Source organism: Sciurus vulgaris (genome assembly GCF_902686455.1).
Source record: "Sciurus vulgaris genome assembly, chromosome: 12".
In the NCBI taxonomy this organism is placed as follows: Eukaryota; Metazoa; Chordata; class Mammalia; order Rodentia; family Sciuridae; genus Sciurus; species Sciurus vulgaris.
The window spans coordinates 61,472,034-61,495,006 of NC_136473.1; the positions used below are offsets into that span (position 1 = coordinate 61,472,034).

The 22,973-nt window shown below is 43.7% G+C and overlaps 1 protein-coding gene across 7 annotated transcripts in view; it reads left to right on the forward strand.

Annotated features, from left to right (window-relative positions):
* Positions 1–5,650: 5,650 nt before the first annotated feature.
* SUSD4 (sushi domain containing 4) overlaps positions 5,651–22,973 on the forward strand; it is a 132,398-nt gene continuing 115,075 nt past the window's right edge. The window contains exons 1-2 of one of the 7 annotated variants that reach the window (XM_079106695.1): positions 5,651–5,778; positions 7,421–7,597. In XM_079106695.1, coding sequence (XP_078962821.1) covers positions 7,456–7,597 — 142 coding nt within the window. In that variant the 5' untranslated portion in view covers positions 5,651–5,778; positions 7,421–7,455. The other 6 variants (XM_079106697.1, XM_079106696.1, XM_079106700.1 and 3 more) reach the window with 6 other exon arrangements.

Sequence of the window (22,973 nt, forward strand, 5' to 3'; positions counted from 1 at the left end):
TTTCCAAAAATTGTATCTTTCTGTATCTGTCATACCACAATTTGCTTCTCTTACTGAACAACTGCTTCAGGAGCCAGTAACTACTTAGGAGACCAAGGTAGGAGGATCACCTGAGCCCAGGAGATGGAGGCCAACTTGAGCAACATAAAAGACCTAATTAAAAAAAAAATGTCAAGGAACAACAATAATTAACAGGGCTCCCATGTTTCTACAAGGAAATCCAATTTATGACTACTACAAATTCTTTATGACTACTTAGTGTTCCATATACCACAATTTCTTTAGTCATTCTGTTATTGTTTTAGTCAGTTTTTCTTGTCACTGTGACCAAAAGACCTGACAAGAACAACACAGAGGAGGAAAAGTTTATTTTGGCTCGAGGTTTCATAGGTTTAGTTATCTCAGTTGACTCCATTGTTCTGGGCCTGCCGAGATGAGGCAGAACTTCATGATGGAAGAGCATAGGGCAGAAAGCAGCTCATAACATAGCAAAAAGGAAGCAGAAAGAACTCTACACCAGGGACAAGATATAAACCTAAAGTCACACCCCAGTGACCTACCTCCTCCAATCCTAACCTACCTGCCTACAGTTACCACCCAGTTAATCCATACCAGTGGATTAATCCATTGATTAGTTCACATCTCTCATAATCTCATCATTTCACCTCTGAAAATTCATGCACTGTTGCACACATGAGCTTTAGACACCTCATATCTAAACCACAAGAGTTATACACAATTTGTTTCTTTTACAGAAATATCTGCATTGACTATGTTTGGACCTACCTTTCTTAGTACCTACTATGTGCTGGGTACTCTTCAGATGCTCTTTAGGCATTATCCCATTTAGTCCCATCAACAGTTGTATGAAGTAAGTACTGACATCATCTTCATCTGATGGATAAAGTATCTTAGACAAATGCACCAGGGTTAGGGGTAGATAGTGACTAGTGCAAGGGCAAAGTCAACTCACCCTTTTCTACGATGGTTTTAACAGTACCTCTGTTTTGTTTTAATCAGGGGTGGCAAGACATGTAGACACAGAAATGACTTTCTTGGAGTAAGAAGCTTGTTTACACTCACAGATCCATAGACACAGGAGACGGAATACTGTGCAGGTTTCTTTTTCATCTCATCTCATAGACTATAAACCGTTGAAGACAAAGGTGAAGTCTTCTTTGGTTTTGTATCATCCATAGCTAGCACAGTGACTAGGATATGCCAGGTACCCACTAATTGCACTGAGTATGGATGGAAAAATGGATGAGAATGTGATTGAATGAGCTCCTTAAGTCAATGTCACACTCAGTCCTTGAAGCTTGTCTCCTCACAAAGTGTGTAGTCTCTCTAGGACAGAGATGGTGGGTGGATCAGAGACTTTGAAAATCCTAGATCTGCACACAAACACAGTATTGAGGGCAATGCTAGGCTTACGTTCTAGCATGCTGTGGGCTCATTAAATGGTTTATGATTGATTGTACGCTCTCCTGGATGCTCAGGATTGAGGAAACCCAGAGAGAAGATCAACTGGCTCCAGTCTCTGGTCTTCAATGTCAGGGAGTGTGTCCCTGAATCCCCATGCAACAGTGTTAGGAGACAGGGCCTAATGGGAGGTAATGGGCCCCACTCTTATGAATGAATTACTGTTGTTACCATGGGAGTGAGTTAGTTATCCAGGGAGTGGGTTCCTCATAAAATGATAAGTTCCCATCCTTTCTGGTCCTCTTGTTCATACCTGTGTGCTCTCTCTCTTTCTCTCTCTCGCCTTCTCTCCCTCTGTTAGTTGTGTGAGCATGTTGCCCTCTCACTATGTTATGAAATATCAGTGCCCTAATAGATGCAGCCCCTTGATCACAAACTTCACAACATCCAGGACCATAAAACAAGTAAACTTCTTTTGTTTATAAATGACCCAGTTTATGATATTCCATCATAGTAGCAGAAAATAGATTAAGATACGGAGAGAGGAGTGGGTACTATCTCCTTTCCTTCAAACATTAAATATTTCAGAAAAAAGGAAATCTTGATTGCTGTATTGTGTTCCAAGCACTATGCTCAGCTAGCTATAGGTGGGCCAAGTAGATAAATACTATTCTTGTTTCTTGAACACTGTCTAGTCAAAGGCAAATGGTTAGGCAAGCTGCTCATCACAGCAGTCTGTGCTATGTGTGATCATGGCCAGATAAATAAAAGGTGTGGGGGCAGGGTGGTAATGGTAGACTTTGCTATTTGGTGAGGATTGTGAAGTAGTGTGCCATGAAAGCTAGCATTCTGAGGTTTCAGGGGCATAGGAGTTGAGGTGTGCTCAGGAGGAAGGAAGAAAGAGCCATACGGTGGAGAGTGGTGGACTATGCTTGATAAGATATAAAGGACATCAATTCTTTCAGTTACTTCCTGTCTAAGTCCTATCATGTCCCTTCTCTGCTCACAAACCTCCAATGTCTTCTCTTCTCCCTCTGTAAAAATCAAACCATTAACAAGGTGTTTTAGGCCTATGTATTCAGGTGACCTCTCTAACCTCAGCCCCCTCTGTCCTTCCCTTCACTCACTCCACTCCAGCCTCTCTGACTTCCTGTTTCCCATCTTTGACAGGAATGCGAAGGCACTTGAATTTTCTTTTCCCTCAGAAAACTGCATCACTTGCTCCTTTGCCTTGGCTTTTTAAGGCCTTCCAGTAAACTTTGTAAAAATTGCAGTCTCCAGTCTTCTTCACAAGGTGAGACGCATTTCTAGCTCCCCCGATCACCCTGGGGTGGGGGTGAGTGGGATGGGGGGGGTGGAGGGGAATTCTCTTCTTCCTTTTGACCCCCTAGATGCCCAATAAAGACTACATTTCCCAGCATCCCTTGCAACTAGGCATGGCCATGTGGCTTGGTTCTCACTAATGAAATGTGAGAGAACTAGTTCATTAACTTTTGCTTTATTAGCCTGAAAGGAAATTGCCCCCTTTTTTTTTTTTTCTTTTTCTTTTTAACCACTTTCCCTCAGACTGAACTCCAGAGATGCCAGTAACCCAGCTTCAGTTACACAAATGGGAATACCTTAGGGAAGGGCAGAATAATGAGTCAAAGGAAACTTGAGTCCCTGAATGACTCTGTGGAGCACAGAAGTCCTGCCATCTAGAACAAGACATTCGCAGGAGGAAGAAATAAACTTCTATTACAGTTATTGTGTATTTGAAACACTTTGTTACAAATCTTTCCTGTACTCTAACCTACACATTTCCTCTGCCCTTTCTGATTTATTATTCTGTCCAGTACTTAATACCATCTAACATGTGAAATGTTTTCTTTTATTCACTGTCTTCCCTAACTAGAATATAAGTTCTTGGAGGGCACAGATTTTTGTTTTTTCACTGTTGCATCCTCAGAATAATATCCAGGTCTTAATAGGTACTCAATTAATATACATGTATTAAAATATTGTTGGCCACCCAAAGTGAAATCACAGTCTATGCCATGAAGATGCTTCATTAAATTTCAAAAATCTATCCTAGTGCAAGGGTTGGCAGGGAGATGATAGGAGCTGGGGAGTAAAAACAATGAGGAACCTTATGTCTAGGAAGTGGAAAAATGGGGAGAGTCAGAGAAGGGGTAGGATCTCTAATTTTCCCAGATAAGCCTCTCTGGTTTGTATTTGGGAGGAGGATTCCAAAGCTTCACTTAAATACCTGACTCTACTAGAAGTGGTTTTGTAGTCAATTCCTGTAAGAGCTTAATAGGAAATAAGTCGTCCTCTCTCTTGCATTCCATCCACCCTCTCTCTCTTCCTCTTGATGAGAAAAATACATATCAAAATATATTGTGAAAAGCTTATTTTGTAGATTCCTTGAGATAAAAGGTAGTCATGAAAATAACTGTAGAATGGTGGAGAAACTGTAAGAGATGGAATTGAACTTCCTTAGATTCACATCTGAGGATCTTATTGGCTGGGTGCTCTTGAGTGAATGGATTGACCTTCTTTTGTCTTTACTATTCTCATCTAAGGATGAATGAGTATAACATTAGCACTTTATTTTTGTTGTGACATGTTATAGGCTGAATTTTGTCCTTTCCTTCCAAATTCATTGAAGCCCTAATATTTGGAGATAGGGTCTTTATAGAGAAAGAGGCAGTTAAGTTAAAATGGGCTCATTAGGGTAGCCCCCAATCCAATATGACTCGTGTCCTTATAAAAAGAGGACATTAGGACACAGACCTCACTGAGGAATGACAATATGGACACACAGGGAGAAAATGGTCATCTACAAGCCAAGGAGAAACCCCAGAAAGAACCAACTATATCAACAGCTTGATCTTGGACTTTCAGCCTTCAGAATTGTGAGAAAATAAATTTCTGTTGTTTAAGCCACCCAGTCTGTAGTATTTTTTTTTTTTTTTTTTGGTGTGGCCATGAAGATTAAAAGAAAAGAAAAGTGGATAACACAGAAAACTATTAAAATGGTGTGATTTAGCTGGCCTCTAAATGCTTTTCTTCACTTGCTTTAATAGAAGTAAACTATTTTAAATAGAGGGGGTGCCAATCCTGACCCATACTGGTCAATAACCCACATAGTGAAATTAAAGCCCTTTCTGACACAAACTTTGAGTGTTGGATATGAGTAGGCAATGAGGAACTGGGTCACATCCACAGAAAGGTCACAGGCTGGTGAGGGGTCTGGGAATTGTCACACCGAGAGAGGTGGCTGTTTAACCCAGAGAAGGAAAGACTCAAGTGAATGCAATACCATCTCCAAATGAATGAAATATGACTTAAATAAGAGGCCTTCGATTTAGCTGTGTGGGTTGAGGGGAGAGGCAGAACTAATTGGGTACAAGTTTCTGGAAAGTAGATTTCAGCTTCCTTATGAGGCTGGGTGACCACTTTTTAAAAATGTCAGAGAGGAGATGAAGCATAGATACCATGTTTGGACCCAATGAACTTGGATGTTCCTTTCCATCCTGACATTCTCTATATAAATGGATTGTACTTGAGCTGAAAAGATTTCAATATTACTTAAGATATATCTCTTGATTGTAAAAACACATGCCTGGTCAACAAATATTTCTGAGTTCTGTGAATTTAGTGTCTACTAAAAGGAGGTAGAAAATTCATTCAGGAAAAAAAATCGAATAATTATTCAATCTGCAGAGGACCATCACAGAATCTTGGAAACATGGAAAAATGCCCGACTACAATTTTGGAGCCCTGAAGTACAAGCTTGATCAGGAATGCACTTGCGCTAGAGCCAAAATCTTAAACTTATTCTGTGTAAAGCTGTCATCTCAATTTTACAAATCGGAAAAAGAAAATACTGAGCTTGATTTATCTACTAAAGGCTAATCTATCCTGCAAGAATTTGTTAAAATTACTCTCAGTAAGAGTCGACACGGTAAAAGCTGTAATTTCCCAACTATCATCAGTATGTGAGATTTTGAGAAAGTCGATAGAAGCACGGGATGATTTGGTAGCTCTACCAGAAACATGGTTTTCATATCCACAAATTGCTACAGAATAATTCGAGTGCCACTGGTTCTAAAGTGCTGCCTGCCGGCACTACCTCATTAGCTCACACCCCTTAATCACCGCGGCTGGAACGAGGGCCCTCCGAGTCCAGCCCGCAGAGGGAGGCCTATCTTGGGAAGGGACGGCAAACAGCCAGGGCTGGTGGTGAGTGAGCACTGAACCGCTTCGAGCTGAGCAAACCGCGCAGGGATCGCCGACCAGGAGGATTCTCTCCTTTGGGGTCTGGGAGAACAAATACCCCCGACCCTCTTGGGTTCGGATTCACAGCCCCAGGTACCCAACCTTCTGCTTTGGCACCCATCACGTCCCACCTCCCTGGGGCAGCGCCTTCTAAGCCAAGACTCCGAGAGGCCAGTGTATCCCAAGACAGGCCATGAGTCCTGGCTCATAACGCCAGCGGCTGGCAAAGGAGAAAATGCCAAGGTGCAGGGGAGGAGCAGTGAGTGTCTCGGCCGCTTCAGGTTGTCCTTCGGGCTCTGAGGAGACACGCAGAGCCTCAGCGGAGGTGGATGAGGGGTGGGGTGGAAGGCGGAGGATGAACAGGCTTTAGCAACTGACGCCCCCTACTCCGCCCTTTTCAAGTTATAACCCGGTTGGTGGTGAGAGTCTTAGGGTGGGGACTGGCGGACAGTGTCGGGACTCCTCAGCCCGCGGCCGCGGTCTAAGGAGCTAGCGCTCTCACGCGTCGCGCAGCGCGCTGGGGCCACCAGAGGCCATGCCGAGGCCGCGGCGGGCACAGTGGCTCGCGCGTCGCCGGGGCAGCTGGTCGCGGTCCAGCTCCTGGAGAGAGGCGACAGGCCTGCGTGTGTGTGTATGTGAGAGCTGCCGCCAGGCGACTCGCGCCCCGACAGGTGCAGGCGCGCCGGCTTCCCATTGGTCGCGGCGGCGGCGGGCCCCTTCCCCTCCCCGCCCTCGCCGGACCCCCTCCCCCGCCGCTGCGCCGGCTCGGTTCGCGGAGGCGCGTGCCCGCCAGCGCGCGCACCCGGCCGCGCGTCCCTCGCCCCGTCTCCGTCCCCTCCCCCTTTCCGCGCTTCCGCCGCGCGCTCGCGAGCTCAGGTAGCGGGCGCGCCGGAGCCTCCCCGGGGGCGCGCGGCCGGCTGCAGTCCCCCCCAGCACCCCCACTCCCGCCGGCTCCTGGGAGCCTGGGGAGGGAGCGCGCGGGCGGCAGGCGGGGGGAGCTGGAGCCGGGTGCTGCTGCTGCCGCCGCCGCCGCCGAGGCTTCCGTCTTGCTCGCTCGCGCAGCGGCGGCAGCAGAGGTCGCGCACAGATGCGGGTTAGACTGGCGGGGGGAGGAGGCGGAGGAGGGAAGGAAGCTGCATGCATGAGACCCACAGGTAAGACCGAGAGCCGGGAAAGGGCTTTCCAGTCTGGGGAGGCGCACGCAGGCCGGGCAGGGGAGTTTGTGTCCCGTTCTGCTCCCCAGGGGAGGAATTTTTTGACAGCGCAATCTCACTGGGGACTAGGGCAATAGGACCCTCCTGATCCCAGGGAAAACCAGAGAAGTAGCTGGGGGGAGCCGGTGCCACATTGTGAGATTCCTAAGAGTGAAATGGTTAGGCCCAGGGAAAAGTGTTTTCTCAGCCCCTAGACGCTAGAAGGCTTTAGACTTTCCTGTCATGGTCACAGCCGCTGAATCCCGGGGACCGGCGCAGAGCCAATGTGCGCTAACCCCTGCTCTCCCTCCCCTCCTCCATCCCTCCCGCACGCGCAGCATCCCACGGCGGCTGTTACTCAGTGTACCCTGCGCTGGGGGTGGCAGGGAATCTCGCTGTGGGAAAGGGGGCGGGGGCCTTGCGGGAGTGAACTGGGATGGAGTCCGCGCAGCTGAGGCGCCAGGTCCCAGGGCCGAGGAGTGGGAGCATGGCCCGGAGCTCCAGCAGCCGGGGGTATTGTCATGTTCCGCTCGTGGTTGCAGACTCTTGCAAGCTGGATGCCCTCTGTGGATGAAAGATGTATCATGGAATGAACCCGAGCAATGGAGATGGATTTCTAGAGCAGCAGCAGCAGCAGCCTCAGTCCCCCCAGAGACTCTTGGCCGTGATCCTGTGGTTTCAGCTGGCGCTGTGCTTCGGCCCTGCACAGCTCACCGGTGGTGAGTGACCCCACTGAGAGCAGAGGGCCTGGGATGGCAGGGCGGGGAGGGGAACCAGATTGGCAGGACAGCCCTGCTGCACACGCCCTCACCCCGTACATTCAGACTTCAGAGGTGCCTGAGATCCCAAGGATTCCTGTGCCCCAGCCTAAGACCTACCCTTTATTCAAAACGCCTGGAGTTCCCAGAAAATTCCTCTGTGGAACCTGCGCAGGTTCACACATCCACATTCTGTCTGGAGCTTCCCACCAGCAGACCCGCCTGGCTTCTCTGAAGAAAGAACAATAAAGTCTGGTCCATTATTCTCACTTTGGGAGAGAAAAGTGTGTGTTGGGGGGAGGGGAAGTGGTGTATGTGTGGACCTCTGACCCTTGTGCATGCCCTCAACAGACAGAGGTCAGGTTTCAGCCTCTGGATTTAGGCAAGAGTTACAAGATCCATCTTTGGAAATGTGAAGGCTCTGAAAACATGGCCAGACTGGCTGAAGGATAGGTTTATTTGAAAGTTAACTTTCTCTTTCTTTGGAAAGTGGTGTGTTCCAGCATGTCTGTGCCTGTTGGGGGGTTGGGAGGGGGATGCAGAGATTTTTCTGCTGGAAGATTGTTTAGTTAATCTAGGTCTAATTTACAGGGAGAAGCAAGTCAAGTGCTCTTCTATAAAGTGGAAGTTTGCAGAAATAAAATTGATAGCCTCAGTCTCTGTATCTATAACATACTTGATTTTGAAGGACAGGACTATCTTTTGGTTGTGGTACAGGAAGACAGATGGAGTTCCTGTCTGAATTTCAGAGCCTAAGCCTGTCCCTGCCTCCCCTACTCACTGCTGTCCTTTATTGCTATCCATTCTAAATTTTTGCTGAGAGCTTGCTGATGTGGATGTGTTAAAAGGACAGAACTGTGTTTCCAGAGCTGAAATATTGTTAATTTGTGAATAAATTATTGCTGATTGGAAAACAAGTATTGCTTGATATAAATAAACCATTTACGTGTTTGAAAATATTGCTGTTTAAGAGACTCCAAAGATGGAGATGGAAAAAAAATGAATGAAAAATTAGCAAAAGTGGGAGAGGAGAATAGCAAATTGTTCCCTAATTCAGGCATTCCATTTAGACATGTGAAAGATACCTAGAACCTAAAAGAGTTTGTTGTGATGTACACATCTGTCAGAATTAGGAAGAAAATATTTGCTTTGGATGTGGACCTGGTTTATTTTGTTTTATCAAGGATTAACTTTTTTTTTTTTTTTTAATAGAAATGTCTCTGAGACAAGCATCCTTTTTATAGAGGACAAGGTCAAATGTGAGGCCAGACCAGTTTCTGTGACCAGGGCTCTGGTCAAAACTTCTGCTCTGCCCTGAACACTACCTCTGCTTCACTGGCAAGTAGAAATCATGGGACAGGACACCAGTGGGCAGGACTGGTCCATTTCCTCCCCTCTTCTCTTCTCTTGCCTTTCAGTTCTAGCTTTCATTCCTTCCAACCAGGTCCACATGATTTTCCCTCTTCTTGATTGGTGTCTCCCCTGTAGAAATGGATCAGGTTCAGAGCTTTCCCTTTAGGTGCTCACATACTGCAGAAAGGCTGCCAGCAGCCTTGTTTCACCTTGAACTTCTTTGGGGCAGAGAGTATGATTTGTTAAAGAATGTTTATCATTTTAGAATTCTTCTATAAATAAATAGTTTGGACAGAGAAGGGTGATGGGGGACATTCTATGGAATTCACCAAATAGAGGTTTTCTTTCTTAGGAACAACACCCACATGAAGCGTCCAAGATGACAATAAAAGCAATGTCACTTTAGCTCTAGACCTATGCTCCCAAAACTTTAATGTACACACCAGCCACCTGGGATCTTATTAAAAGGCAGATTCTGATTCCATTGGTCAGTTGGGATGGGGCCTGAGATTCTACATTTCCACTAAGCTCTCAGGTGAAGCAGTTGCTATTGGTCCCCAAACCATTCTTTGATGAGCAATGCTTTAGACTAAGGCATTCCTTGAAGTAAGTTGCTTCTGACTCCCGACTTTTTGCCATCACTCTCAATTACCAAATGCAAATGACCTGTGAGGGAGCAGAAGTCTCACCCAATATCTAATCTTTAGGTGATACACAGAACTGAAACTCAGCCCTTAGAGAGTGCTTTCTTTTTTTAATCCACAAAAGGGTGCATATTTAATAGACACTGTTCTGAAATGTGGATTTTCATTTTTGATTGCTTTCAATGGAAAAGGAGTACCACAATAGCAAGATATAATAGTCTCAGCTAGGAGGAAAAAAGCATGTGCCCAATACAAGTATTACAGAAAAAGCCTGAACTAGAAAGGGAGAAATTGAGAAAACGATCAGACAAAGGGAAAGGGGGGTGTGGGAGAACTTCATCAAAACCAAAATGCTTTGTCCTAGAAAACCAGAGATCCAATTCAGATCTCTGAGCCTTTTGAGAGTTTTCATGGGCCTAGCTTGACTTGAAGTGACTTTTAGGTAGCTCTCTTTAGGTTGTTTTTTCTAAATCAAGAAGAAGGGCCCTCCTTCACATATGCTGAGAGGACTTTACTAGGTTTATAGGGAGGCACAGGACATGGTTTTTTCCAGAATCTAGAACCTTTTCTTCCTTGTGCCCCAGTTAACTTTTCCAGAAGACGTCTGGGTTTTGAGTGGTTCCCAGGTTTAGAGGATGGGAGCTGTGGGTTGGCTCCTTAAAGGTGATTCCTTGTTACCAGGAACTCAGATTGGGCTCTGGTCCCTGATAGCTTTGGGCTCTTGGGCCTTGGGAGCTTTGGTTTCCTCATCTATAAAATGAGGACGATGACACCTGTCTTATGGGGTTGACATGAGAGATGGAAATCACGTAGGCTCTCAGTAAATTCAGGAAGTGGTAGGGAGGAGTTGTACAGAATGTTCTTTTTACCTAGAAGACCCCTCTTATACTTCATTTCCCACCCCATCCCGAGTAAACAAATTTCTCTTCAAGACCTAACTTAAATGCCATGATCTCTTTCATATTTCCTGGTCATTAAACTCTTCCCTTATCCGGACTCCCCTTGCCCTAGGTTACAATCTTCTATCATAGTATTGTCTGATCTACCAGACTGTAAGCCCTCTGAGATCAGGAACCTTGACTTAATTCATTTCCATGTCCCAGGCATCCAGCACAGCATCTGATTCGTAGTAAATGCTCAGCTAATGTTGGTTGAAAGCAAGAAAAAAAGATCCCCAAATTACTACCATACCATCTAGGAAATAATTTCTTGGGTGAGTTACAAATGTGCAAAAGTATCATGGTAGTTGAGGCCGCCTCCAGTTGCAGGTTTCCTAGGAGGTTGGAGAAAACATCAGGAAATGTCCCAGAGAAGGAGTGGCACTCAGGATGGGATGGGGGACTGGAGCATGTCAGGGGCAGGCACCTTGTACAATGGTGGGGATGTGGTTGTGTGACTGGGCTGTACAGGAAGTGGAGAATAGTGTGGTTAATCTACAACATAGTCTACTTCTAGGGAATAGTAGAGTAGAAGGACAAGGAGCCTTATTACAAAGGTCCTGGAAGCCCCAGTGATGATCCTGCATGTCACATAGCAGGCACTATGGGACCTGCTGAAGAATTTAGAGAAGGAGCATAATATCAGGTGAGCTCTACTTATACTTTATCTGCTCCAAGCCTCTGACTTGGGGCAAGCCAACAGTCTGGCTGCCCTCTCTGCTCTCCTGAGTCATTTTCTAGTGTGACTGGGTTAAGCTTCTTGAGGTCTCATTTGGGTCAGGGGGCCACAGCATTGAGCTATGTATCAGCAGATAGGAACAAATGCCTTCTGACTGACCGATGGTTTGTAGATGTGTGTCTTGGAGTTTTATTGAGAAAAATTTTCTTACACGATAGAGTGCAAGCTTTTCATTCAACACTACATCTAAAGTCCACGATTTTAAACTGCACTTAACTCAGTCTGTAAACAAAGCCCCGGCTCCTGAAACCCTAAAGCATATTTCTTTAACAAAAGGCTGCCTTCATATAAGCAGCATGGTAACTCTTTCGATTTATCCATAGGATGAAATCTGAAAGCTTTTGGGGGCAGAAGAAGGATTTCATATAACAAGTAGCAAATCTCTCATCTCAGAGACATAGAGAGGCAAGACAGAGAATCAGGGGTTCTTAATTTCTGAGAGTAATAACAAGTATAGGTGAAGCTCCTTTCCCAGTAAATATTGATTAGACACATGAAGAACAACACCTACATTATTCTGTTCTTGATTTCAGAGGCATATTTCCAAAGCTTCAGATGGGATGCTCTGGTATAGAACCAGAGGTCTACAATTTTTATAGGATGGATAGCATGCATGTTGAGCTTTTGCCATTAAATGACTCCATGGTTTTTGGCAGGTTACATAACTTCTCCTTGACTCAATTTCTTCCACATTACTAGCATTTTTTGGTTCTGTGATTATAGAAGTCCTTGTTTATCTGCAATTTTGTTTTCCATGGTCTTGGTTACCAACTATCACAGCAGTCTGAAACTTCTGTGGAGAATTCTAGAAATAAGCGCTTCACACATTTTAAATTGCATGCCATTCTGAGTAGTGGGATGAAATCTTATGCCATCCTGCTCTGACCCGCTTGATATGAATTGTTCTTTTGTACAGAGTACAAAAGATATTTTGAGAGAGATGGCATTCACATAACTTTATAGTATATTGTTATAATTGTTCTATTTTATTATTGGTTACTGTCACTAATCTCTTACTATGTTTAATTTAATTAAATATTATCACAGGAATGTATAGGAAAAGACATAGTGCGGTGTACATGGGGTTTGGTACTATTCATGGTATTCACTGGGGGTCTTGCAACTTATCCTCACGGCACAGTGAATTGATGTGTTCCGAACTCTCAGTAAAGGCAGTTGACTTTTCCCCCGTCTATCCTTTCATCTGTAGATGTATGCCCTGGAGATAAACAGATAAGGGACTCAGTTCTTGCTCTGGAGGAAACATACAAGTCAGGGTCAATGCCTGCTCAAAAGTTTAACTGTAAAAGGCTTGCACAAAATTACATTTTATATACATTTTTAATTCAACTTAAAATCTAGTATTATTTATTGATATCAATGAGAAGAGTGATTTTGCAGACTGCTTCTCTTTATCTTTGCCTTATTTTGAAATTTAATTTGGTGTTCGATAATTGAGAAAAATCATACATAGAAATATGTCTGAATAGGTCACTGGAATCATTGCCTCTGAATTGAAGGAAGAAATGGGCATAAGAATAGGCTGATTATTTTTATAAATATTCATATTTCCATAGAACCCACCACAATCTCCAGGACAGATATAGAAGATGCATTAGATACAACATTTTGTCTACTTATTGGTCCATTCTCATAAGAACTGTTGCTAACAGGGAAGATTGGAAAAAGATGTGACATAATTTTAAACTGGCCCATATCTGAGTGATGGATAAAAGTTTCCAAATCATTAATAACACTAATTGCAAAAATGTAGAATGCTTAGTATGTGCCAGTGCTATTTTCAATGCTTTAATCATGTTAACTCATTTAATTTCTCAGGTAGATATTGTGATTTATCCTTACTTTATAGAAGAAGAACTGAGGCATGGAAAGATTAGTCCATTTGTCCAAAGTCATCTGGCTATTGGTGAGACATGGTGACCCAGAGTATCTTTGTTATTGCAGTCTTTATTTTAGAATGCCTGAGTGTGGAAATCCCAATCCCTAAATACTTACCTTCCATGTTATCATGCTTGACTCAAACATTTCTCTTTAAATTGAAGTTATCAAATATTTTGAAACTTTGGCCATCTCCCTTCTGATATAAGGGAACTCTTTTGTGTTGTGGCCAAAAAGACAGAAAGCATACCAACAAATCAACAACAAAATTGTACAACCTGGGACAAAGTGAAGGCCCAGAGTGCTTGGCCTTAGGCTCAGAATGGAAGAAGGTAAGGGACCAGAAACCTGTGAAAGTGTCCCTGTGGGCTGTTTGAGGGAGGTGGTCAGAATGGGGCATGCCCTGACTCTTACCTGCTCTGAGGGACTAAGCATGAGCAAATAAATGGCTGGTCTCTTGGGCCCTCCACTACTGACATTTTCATCCTGATTTTCTGATGATTCTCTGAGCTGTTTATGCTTCCCAGGGTGATACCTTCCCGGAATGGTTCTCTTCCATGCAACTTGGAAAAGCCCTAGTAATGTGTTAGCTAATATGTGCTTGAACTGTTACAGTTTGTGTAATGTTAATTTTCTTAACGCATTAAGATAGGAGATTTTGACCAATTAGAATAAATTTTAAAAAAGATAGTAGATTTTGACTATTTTCTTATTTCTTTCTTGATTTTAAGAGAGATCCTCAGTGAGATTACTCTTCTAGGTTCCACATGTGGTCAGATAAAGCTAGAGCAGGAGTTAGGCCTATTAGCCAAGATTTTCCTCTTTGCAATTCTTGGCCAGCCTTTAAACTTATCTTTTTATTGTATGATATAGATGATAATCTAGTTGGTATATATTAAAAATTAAAAGAAAAATGATATCTGAGGCTTGTGAGCCTGAGTAATAGTTTCCCTGCAAGGTTAAGCTTGAAGTTAGAATAAGGCGGAATTGTTCATGAGATCTCAGAGTCACTCATTCTGCTGTCCAGGGTGCAATGTTTGATGGTATGAGCTTAAGATGCTGTGTTTTAGGGAAGAATTTAGCCCAGTATTTCTTCTTTAAGAAAAAGATTATTGTGCTACTCTAAGAGAAAAAATTATCCACTCAAGAAGAAAAACAAATAGAAATAATTGAGTTGCTCACAAACTGGAATTAAAAGTGCATTTTAGAATAGCTTCTTAATTGAGAGTATTGTAATTGCTTTATTAATCTTAAACAAGGTAAACTAGGAACATCAGAGAAGTCAAACAAAAATAATTCTTGACATTATTTGGAAATGACAATAAACTTGGAACTCTGTAGTGGGTGGGTGAGCCTTCACTGATTCCACTATGGGGCAGAGACAGGTGCAGGCTCCAGTGGGTCAGGGCCCATCAGTGGGCATGGGTGTGAGTGTATCTGTGTAAGTGAGTGTGTTCTCACCCTCCAGGAGTGGAGTTTGGTTCTTTGAAGTGAGAGGAGTTGCAGAGCCCAATAAACTTGATCACTGATCACATCATCATTATTTTGATAAATTGAGCTTTTCAAGAGCGGGGATGAGTAAGGGTGAGGATCTTTGGAAATAAAGGCTCCACCTAGCTGTCTCCTGTTTCTGTTTAAACTGGTGACTTTTATCTCCTGGAATTACCAGCATGGAAGAAGAACAGAATAAGGAAGGTCACTCATGCACTATATATAAAGTCACTATATTCTTTTCTTCTGAGAGTAACAAAATACAAAAAGACCTTATTTCTTGTGTTTGATTACATTTGTAAAAGATATATGTGGTTGAATTGGGTGATCAGTTAGAGGGATGTTCTGTAAAGAAAAAAGTAAAATAAATTCTTACAGTAGTTTTTTTTTTTTTTTTTTTTTTTTTTTTTTTTTTTAATCATTGGTGCGTCTGTAGCACTCATCTAGCTAGTTTTCAAATTCAAACTCTCCATAGGAAGACCTTTTTTGGTACTTAAACTCAGAAGTGTCTGAATTTTCTCCATAACATAAACAACAGGATCTGCTTATTCTGTAGAAATGTGATAGGTTTAGAGGGTTAATCTTATGTGAGGCTCTCAGTGGTCCTTTTAGTTGGCGTCTATTAACTGAATTCTAATGTTAGGATCTAATTCAAGGATGCATTTAAAATTCACATTTTTGATTTGGGGGGTACACATCTGCAAATTTAGCTTATAGTATGACAGTGTATATTCAATGACTGATGGGGGCGACCTCTGCTTAAATTATACTTAAACAAAATGGGGAAATAGTCTTTTAGAAGCTCGAATTTCTCTAGTTTAGAGCAGTGCAGTCTGAATGGTATGTGACCTTTAAAAGGCTTACACAGATTTTTTTCCCTTTGGATTGTAAATGAAGGACTAGATATTTTCCGTATCATCCTTCAGTTTTACACCATTTACTTTTAATAATAACTTAGTGGGTATGTTTTAATTTCTCGAGGTAAAGAACTGGAGATATATAAGGTCTTGTAGGAAGTGGAGCCAGCTTTCTTTGCTACTGTTATTAGCAGGCTGAGTGTCGATGACCTATTTGCTGCTTTAGTTTCATTATCTGTGAACAGGGACCATTACTTGGACCATCTACCTTCCCTGGTTGTTGTGAGGATCAAATTTATTAAAAGGGGGATGGCATCCTAACTATTTAAGGTATTGATATCATGTAAAACAAATTGACAGTGAATGCTTGCTACAGTCACCTTGCTGAAGGTAGCCCTTTCAAGAGCTTTTGCTGTGCAGGGACATAGCCTAATAAATACATATGAATATCCAGTGGCACAGGCCCAGACAGATGTGTGCTGCAGGCATTCACTGGGTAGCCACTGATCCTGGACCCCAGTTGTCCCATAGAACCTACCACCATGAGATGGTATAGTAGGTTCTTTAGTGGAGACTTATCTTGGAGACTCTGGGGAGAAGTAAGGGAAAGCTTATTAACAAAGAAGACATTTGAACTAGGTCTTGTACAATAAAATAATTCTCCAGGCAGAGAAGTTGGGAGATAAATTTTTTTTTTTTTTTTAAACAGGAGAAAGGATAGAATAAATAGGATCAGAATGAGAAAGCATATGTACTAAAGACAAGGAATAGCTCAGGGCAGCCTTAGTAAAGGGTATATAGATTAAGCAGAAACAAAAGAAGAGACTGGAAGGGCCAGTTGGGCCCACATGCTCAGCTAACCACAATGCTTAGCAACTTGAGTGGTATACCATGGGCAACTGGGAGCCTACAAAATATGTCTTTAGGGGCATGGCATGATCCATTCTTTGTTTTAGAAAGCAACTTTTTAGTAGTGTGAAAGATGGAGAAGCAGAGAGACCTTTGCTCATTAAATATTTATTATGCCTCTATGAGAGTCTAGATGGAGGATACCGTGGGAAACCAAACAGAGATCTGTCCTCTGAAAATTTATATTCTTTTGAGGACCAGTTAGGAAATGATTGCATTGACCCTGGAGGGACATGCTGAGGGCTTTAATTAGAGAGGAATAAATGGAGACAAGAAATGTGAAGAGAATTATCTGAGGCCAGACAGCTGGCTGGATGTGGGGTTGTAAGGAGAGGAAGAGCCATTATTAGTAGATCCCCAGCAGTGGTGGTTTGGAGGGGAAGCTAATGAGTTCATCTTGGATGAGGAGGCTCACCTTGCCTGCAGGACATCCATTGGAGCACCATCTGTCCATTAGGCATTGGAAACTCAGTTTGGGGCACAGGAGAGAAATTGAGATGGAGATGTGTGTGTCATCTGTGTTGAGGGGGCAGCTAGCGCTGCAGGAGAGGCCAGGCTTTCCCAGGAAGAGAGTGCAGAATGAGCAAAGAAGAGAGTGTGAGGACGGAGCCCAGATAGCGACCACAGTGAAATGTCAGAGAAGCTGGCGAGGAGGCTGAGGAGTTGTGCTGCTGATCAATACTGATCATAATAATTTTTTAAAAAACCCAACCACACTTGCCTCCTGTGATTTGGGGGCAGAAAGTTTATTTTTATGTTATTATTAGAATAATGTTTGGGTAATCTGAATCCTAGATGCCCATATCAACTGCTCAGAAAGTTAACGGGGCCAGGAGGGAGAAAGGCTATGATTACTGGGATGGAGAATCTGCATAAAGGTGTTTGAAGCTCAACTGCAGAAGAGTCAGGAAATTTCTTAATCTTTGCTGGGAGGACAAAACTAAGAGGAGAGCCAGAGTTCAGCAGAGTCACTGGATGATTGTGTGTCTGTGTTTCCTTACACACCTGAGTGTCTAAGTGCGGTGATGGTGGTGGCAGGGTAACTTAATCCTGCTGCTACCCCTTCCTCTGTCCTCCTAGGGTGCTGGCTCAATGCTCTGAACGCAGGTCTTTCTTGTACAAATCCTAGAGCAACCCTCTCCTCAAGTCCTTCAAAGAGTCAATCTTCCCCAGCTGTCAGTTATCTTCAAAGTATGATTGCCAGAGTGACCCCTCTGTCACCCCATTCTGTGACCACCTCCATCACCTCTGAAGCAAGTCACTTAACTTCTCCATGCTTTGGTTTCTTCCTTGGTAAATCCAGGGCAATCAGCCTCCTTTCTCTACACTTCACAGGGGTGTGGGATGTGCAGATGTACAAGAGGTAATGTCAGAAGGCATTTGATAAATACAAAACGGTGATTCCTGTCTGGAGAGATGCATCTCTCTACTGTGCCTAGGGCCATTTTTACTTTTTGCCTCCCTAAGTACAGAAAGGAGGGTGAGAAATGCTCTGTGCAGCATGTAAACGTGTGGGTCCTGACCCCATGAAAGCTCATTTTGTGTGGACATGATGTCAGGCAGCTGGAGGAGCTGTTTTTCTGCAAAATGGGATGTGCCAGTCTGTGCTCCATCCCTGCTGCTGGTGTGTTCAGTGAATAGTTGTCTAGAGAAGGAGAAGGTCCTTGTGCCATTGAGAGGAACTTCTCAATAGCCGTTGGCCCAAACCCAGTCAGCTTTTTTTGTGTGTTCACAGAAACCTCAGGAAAACTAAATTAAATACGTGAGGCGGGCAAGCAATTAATTATAGGATCTGCAGAGGTTCATGAAGGAGGAAGTTGCTCCAAGTGTCCCTAGATCTGCCTGTCCCTCATCCGGCATGGTACTTCTGAGGCTGGGAATGTGTGGGCATGGAGGGTCAGCCCCTACAAGCTCAGGTAGGACAGTGGGATGAATCAGGAGTTGCCACAGAAGCGTAGAATGCCTGTTTTTGTGGAGTTTCTCCTCTCACCTCCAGCTGCACAGTGTGTCTGACTCTTAGGGATCCTCTTCTTAGCTTTGCACGTAGAATGCTACTCCTGGCATCTGTGGGCTGGAGATCTTGGGATTCCTCGTCCTTTGTTGAAATAAGCAGAAATCCTCTGTCTGTGTTCTGGTCTCAGAACACTTCAGGAAAGCAGCCTGTTAGCCTGCAGGGGGCACCTCACTGTCCTCAGATCTTTATCATGTGTGGACTTCTGGAATGCTAGGCTCTGATTTGGAGAAGAGTTCCTTCAAATGCAACCTGATCTATGGGCTTCGGCTTAATAGTAGAGGGTCTTGTATGGTTTTATGAGATAGCAGGGCATTTATCTACCCTTGAGAGTGATTTTGCTGAAATTCTACTCTTGCCATTTTCATTTACATGGAAATGAGCCCATGGAGCTCTTGCCCTTTGTCATCTCCAGATGAAGGAAGACCAAGTAATTGAGAAGCTCCAGAAATGTACAGAGTATCTAAAACTGTCCCATCTCCATAGCAGCTGCCTTTGCATCTTGGGTGGAGACCTGCAGCCACACTCAAGGGCAAATTCCTGTTAGTCTATCGTTGTTGCTGCTGTAAAAATTGTTCTTTCTTAGGTGTCTCCATGCATGATGGTTACCAGAGTCTCTAATCAAAGGCAGAACCAGTTGCCAATCTCTACATTCATGACTATACAACTTGGGTGCCTCTCATCTCTGATGTGCCTTGGTCTTCTCACAGTGGACTTTCTTTAGTACCTGCTGTTAGTGTTGGGACGCGACATAAGCTAACTTCCATAGAAATTAGTGGGAGGTGCAGCTATATAGGAGGTGGTGTCAGAAGGCATCTGAAAGATACAAAACAGTGATTCCTGCCTGTCTGGAGAGAGCATCTCTCTACTGCCTAGGGCTGTTTTTGCCTTTTGCCTCCTTGAGTACAGAAAGGAGAGTGATTATACTAAGCCTGTTGCTTCTTGGGTCTTCAGTTTAAATTGGAAAGGTTTTTTCAGTACCATTCCTGATTAAGAGATACATGCCTTACTAAGAGTTGGAGAACAGAAAGTCCACAACCTCAAAGTCAGAGAGGAAAGGCGATGCTCTAAAGATGGTCCGTGGACCTGGAAAAACCAGGATGGGGCAAAATTCAGATTAGTCCCTCTGGATCCATTGATTCCCACTGTCCTAAGGGAGAGTGCTCTTTTCTCCAGCTGGCCTTTGCACAGATGTCCCTGAGCCTGGATGCCTCTCCGTCCCCTTTATCCCATCTGGGTCCTCCCCAATGCTTCAGAGGCAGCTTCTATCACTTCCGTAGCCTTCTGTGATGTCTCAGATGGTCCCTGGCCTCCCCAGCTCCAGGAAACTCTCTGCTCTCAGAACTCTCAGAGCACCAAAGTCATGGAGTACTGCGCTGAGGGAAGGAACCATGGAAGTGGTCCAGTTCAGAGGTTTGCACAGAGTTCCTTGCTCCCCAACAGGATCTTCCTCGGGGAAAGGCTGAGGGAACCTGGCTGGGCTACTTCAATCTGTGCATTTGCTAATCTGCTCTCACTCTTTTACCAACGCATGAGAACTCTGCACCTACTCCAGCCAGACTGTTCTAAAGATGAGGAAAGAAAAGTCCCTCTTACCCATGTGACAATTTGAAGTTGTCACTAAGAACCAGGGATCTGGAGTCAGACATTCCCCCATCCTGGGTTGGAATTCCAGTTCTCTTGCTGGATGACTTTATGTGTGTCTGTCTCAGTAAAATGGGAATAATAGTACATATCTATGATGTAGAACTGTTGTAAGAATTAAATAACAGAATATATTTGTACAGTTGGCATGTAGTAACATTTCAATAAATGTTGACTGTTAGAATCTTTAGTGGCAGCATCATTAGTCTCCTTACGTAGAGCATCCATAACTGATTTACCTTTTTTCCACTGGACTATGCTCTTTGTGTTCTAGATATTCTGTCAACACTTGTCTACTGATTAATACATGTTGGAAGAAGGCCTGGGAGAACAAACCCTGATGTCACATTCTGCAATGATATTACAGATTTCAGGAGGACAGGCACTAGACTTTCTCTCAAAGCACAGCACACATGCCTAGACCCAGTTGGATGTTGGTAGCTTGATCAAAGGGTGGAAGGACTCTGCAGCTGGGTTTGACAGCCAAGACCTGCTGCTACATTAATAAAAGATATTGTTGAGTGATGCATTTTATTATTTCTAATTCTTCCTCTTTCCCTTCTTGCTTCTGACATCTAGGTCAGGCAGCAATAGTAGCTGCTGGAATGGGCAAGAAGGACAATGATGGGCTTGGACTTGAGCCTTGTCCCATTTTTGTGAATGGCAGCACTGTGGGTGTGGAGTTTTTACTTACTTCCATGAGGGTGGAATCATGACTCTTACCCATAGGGATGAAAAAGTGAGGGGGTCTTTTTATCTTAAATATCTTTATCCACTCCTGTATTTATTCATCAAGAACTTATTGAGCACTTATTGTGTGCAAGGAGTGTGTTAGGTACCAAAACTAGAACTATGAATAAGATATAACACTGGCCCTCCAGGGGTGTAAGTATAACTGGGATAGTATCTAAGTCAGCTTGGGCTGCCATAAAAAAATAACACAGACTGGGTGGCTTAAACAACAGAAACTTATATTCTTGCAGTTTGGATGCTGGAAGTCCATAATTAAGATTCTTGCAGGGTTGGGTTCCACCGGGGGCTCTCTTCCTTGCGTACAGCTACCTTCTCAATGTGTCTTCATGTGGACTTCCCTTGGTGTGTGTTCAGGGTAGGAGGCGGGAGAGAGATATCTCTGATGTCTCTTTTAAGGAGGACACTAATCCAATGGGATTAGGACTCCACCCCATGACTTCATTTAACTATGGCTATATCTCCAAATATAGTCATATTGGGGGTTAAGTCTTCAATATATGAATTTTGTGGGACACACTTCAGTTCTTAGAGGATGACAAAGGAAGACGAATGTTAATTCTGGCAAAGAGATGCTGTGAGGACTCAGAGCTCGTCTCCTAGCCGGTGGGAAAATCTGGGAGGGCTTCCAGGAAGAGATGGCACCAGAGCTGCTTTGTAAAGTATAGCAATTAGATGAAGAAAGGGAAGGAGAAGCAATATGAGCAAAGATGTTGCTACATGAAACTGCCTATGTTCATATGTGTTGGTTGTGGGTGGAATGACTGGAAATCTTTTACTTATTCATGAATTTCACCAAGTCATTCACCAAACGTTTCCTGAGGTTTACTCTGCATGCAGACAGTGATGGTGGGGTACAGAGATGATGTGGAAGTTCAAATTTGCAGAGTTTCCCAAATTACAGGGCCATAACATTTGCTCTAACCTAATCAACCTACTGCTAGACACTTGCATTATTTGATTACAGCTGCTGGCCACTAAAAATCAATTGCAAGTGGCTCCCCAGGCCATGCAGTGGGCCTACCCCTGTTTTAGGTCAGGTAAATATTGAATTAATATGGAGACTTGGACTGCAGAGAAGTGATGGGTTAATAGCTATGGTAATAGGAGTCTGTCTCCAATTGTATTTTTAAGTCATTTCAAATTTATTTTTTATGGGGAATTTTCTTCTCTCCTAGTCAAAACATTTCCTTTGTCTTCTTTTTTCTTCTTCTTCTTTTTGTGATACTTAAACTTAAAACAGATGGGGCATCTGAATGATTTATGTGTCCAGATTGGGCTGTGGGGGGATGTTCCAAGGGAGATCCACAACCCCTTTTGTTAAAGAAAGGGCTTTGTGCAGAATGACAGACAGGGCAGCAGCTGAGTCAACTGCGGTCTAGTTCTTTGTGCTTACGCGCCTCTGCCTACCACATCCCAGAGGTTCTTAGCCTCATGCACACGGACCACCTTCTGAAGGTCTCTGAATCTTTCTTGACCCCACCAGTGACATGTACAAACGTGTGCATTTCCCCAAAGAGGATCTGTAGCTTTCAATAGACTCTCAGATGGGTTCATTAACCCAAAACAGGGTTAGAAAAGATCACAAGTGCAGAACAAACTTTTTAGAGTGAGTCTGTAGCTAAGCTATGGATAGAGATCATGCAGAAAAGGAAAGGTTTTGAGAGCCTCAGAAGGAAGTGATTGTGAACCAATGCCCTTCTGTGGCGGTTTTGGGCTTACCTGCCTTTAGGCGAAGGTTCATGATATACTGGAGAAAGAAGATATAGAAAAGAGGAAAAGCAGACAGTGCTGGCCGGAATATCCTTCTGGACTGGCAGCTATCAGAGAGCTCCTCCTTTAATTTAACCCTTCACCCAGCCTGGCGATTGCATACACTGCAATTTAGAAAACTCTGTTGTGAGTGCCTGTAATCCCAGCTACTTAAGATGCTGAGGCAGGAGGATTGCAAGTTCTAGGCCCACCTGGGCAAATGAGTAAAACTCTGTCTCAGAATAAAATTAAAAGGACTGAGAATGTAGCTCAGTGGTGGAATGCCCCTGGATTCATCCCCAGTATTGTAAAACAAACCAAAACAATAGCAGACCCAAAACTCCCTCTGC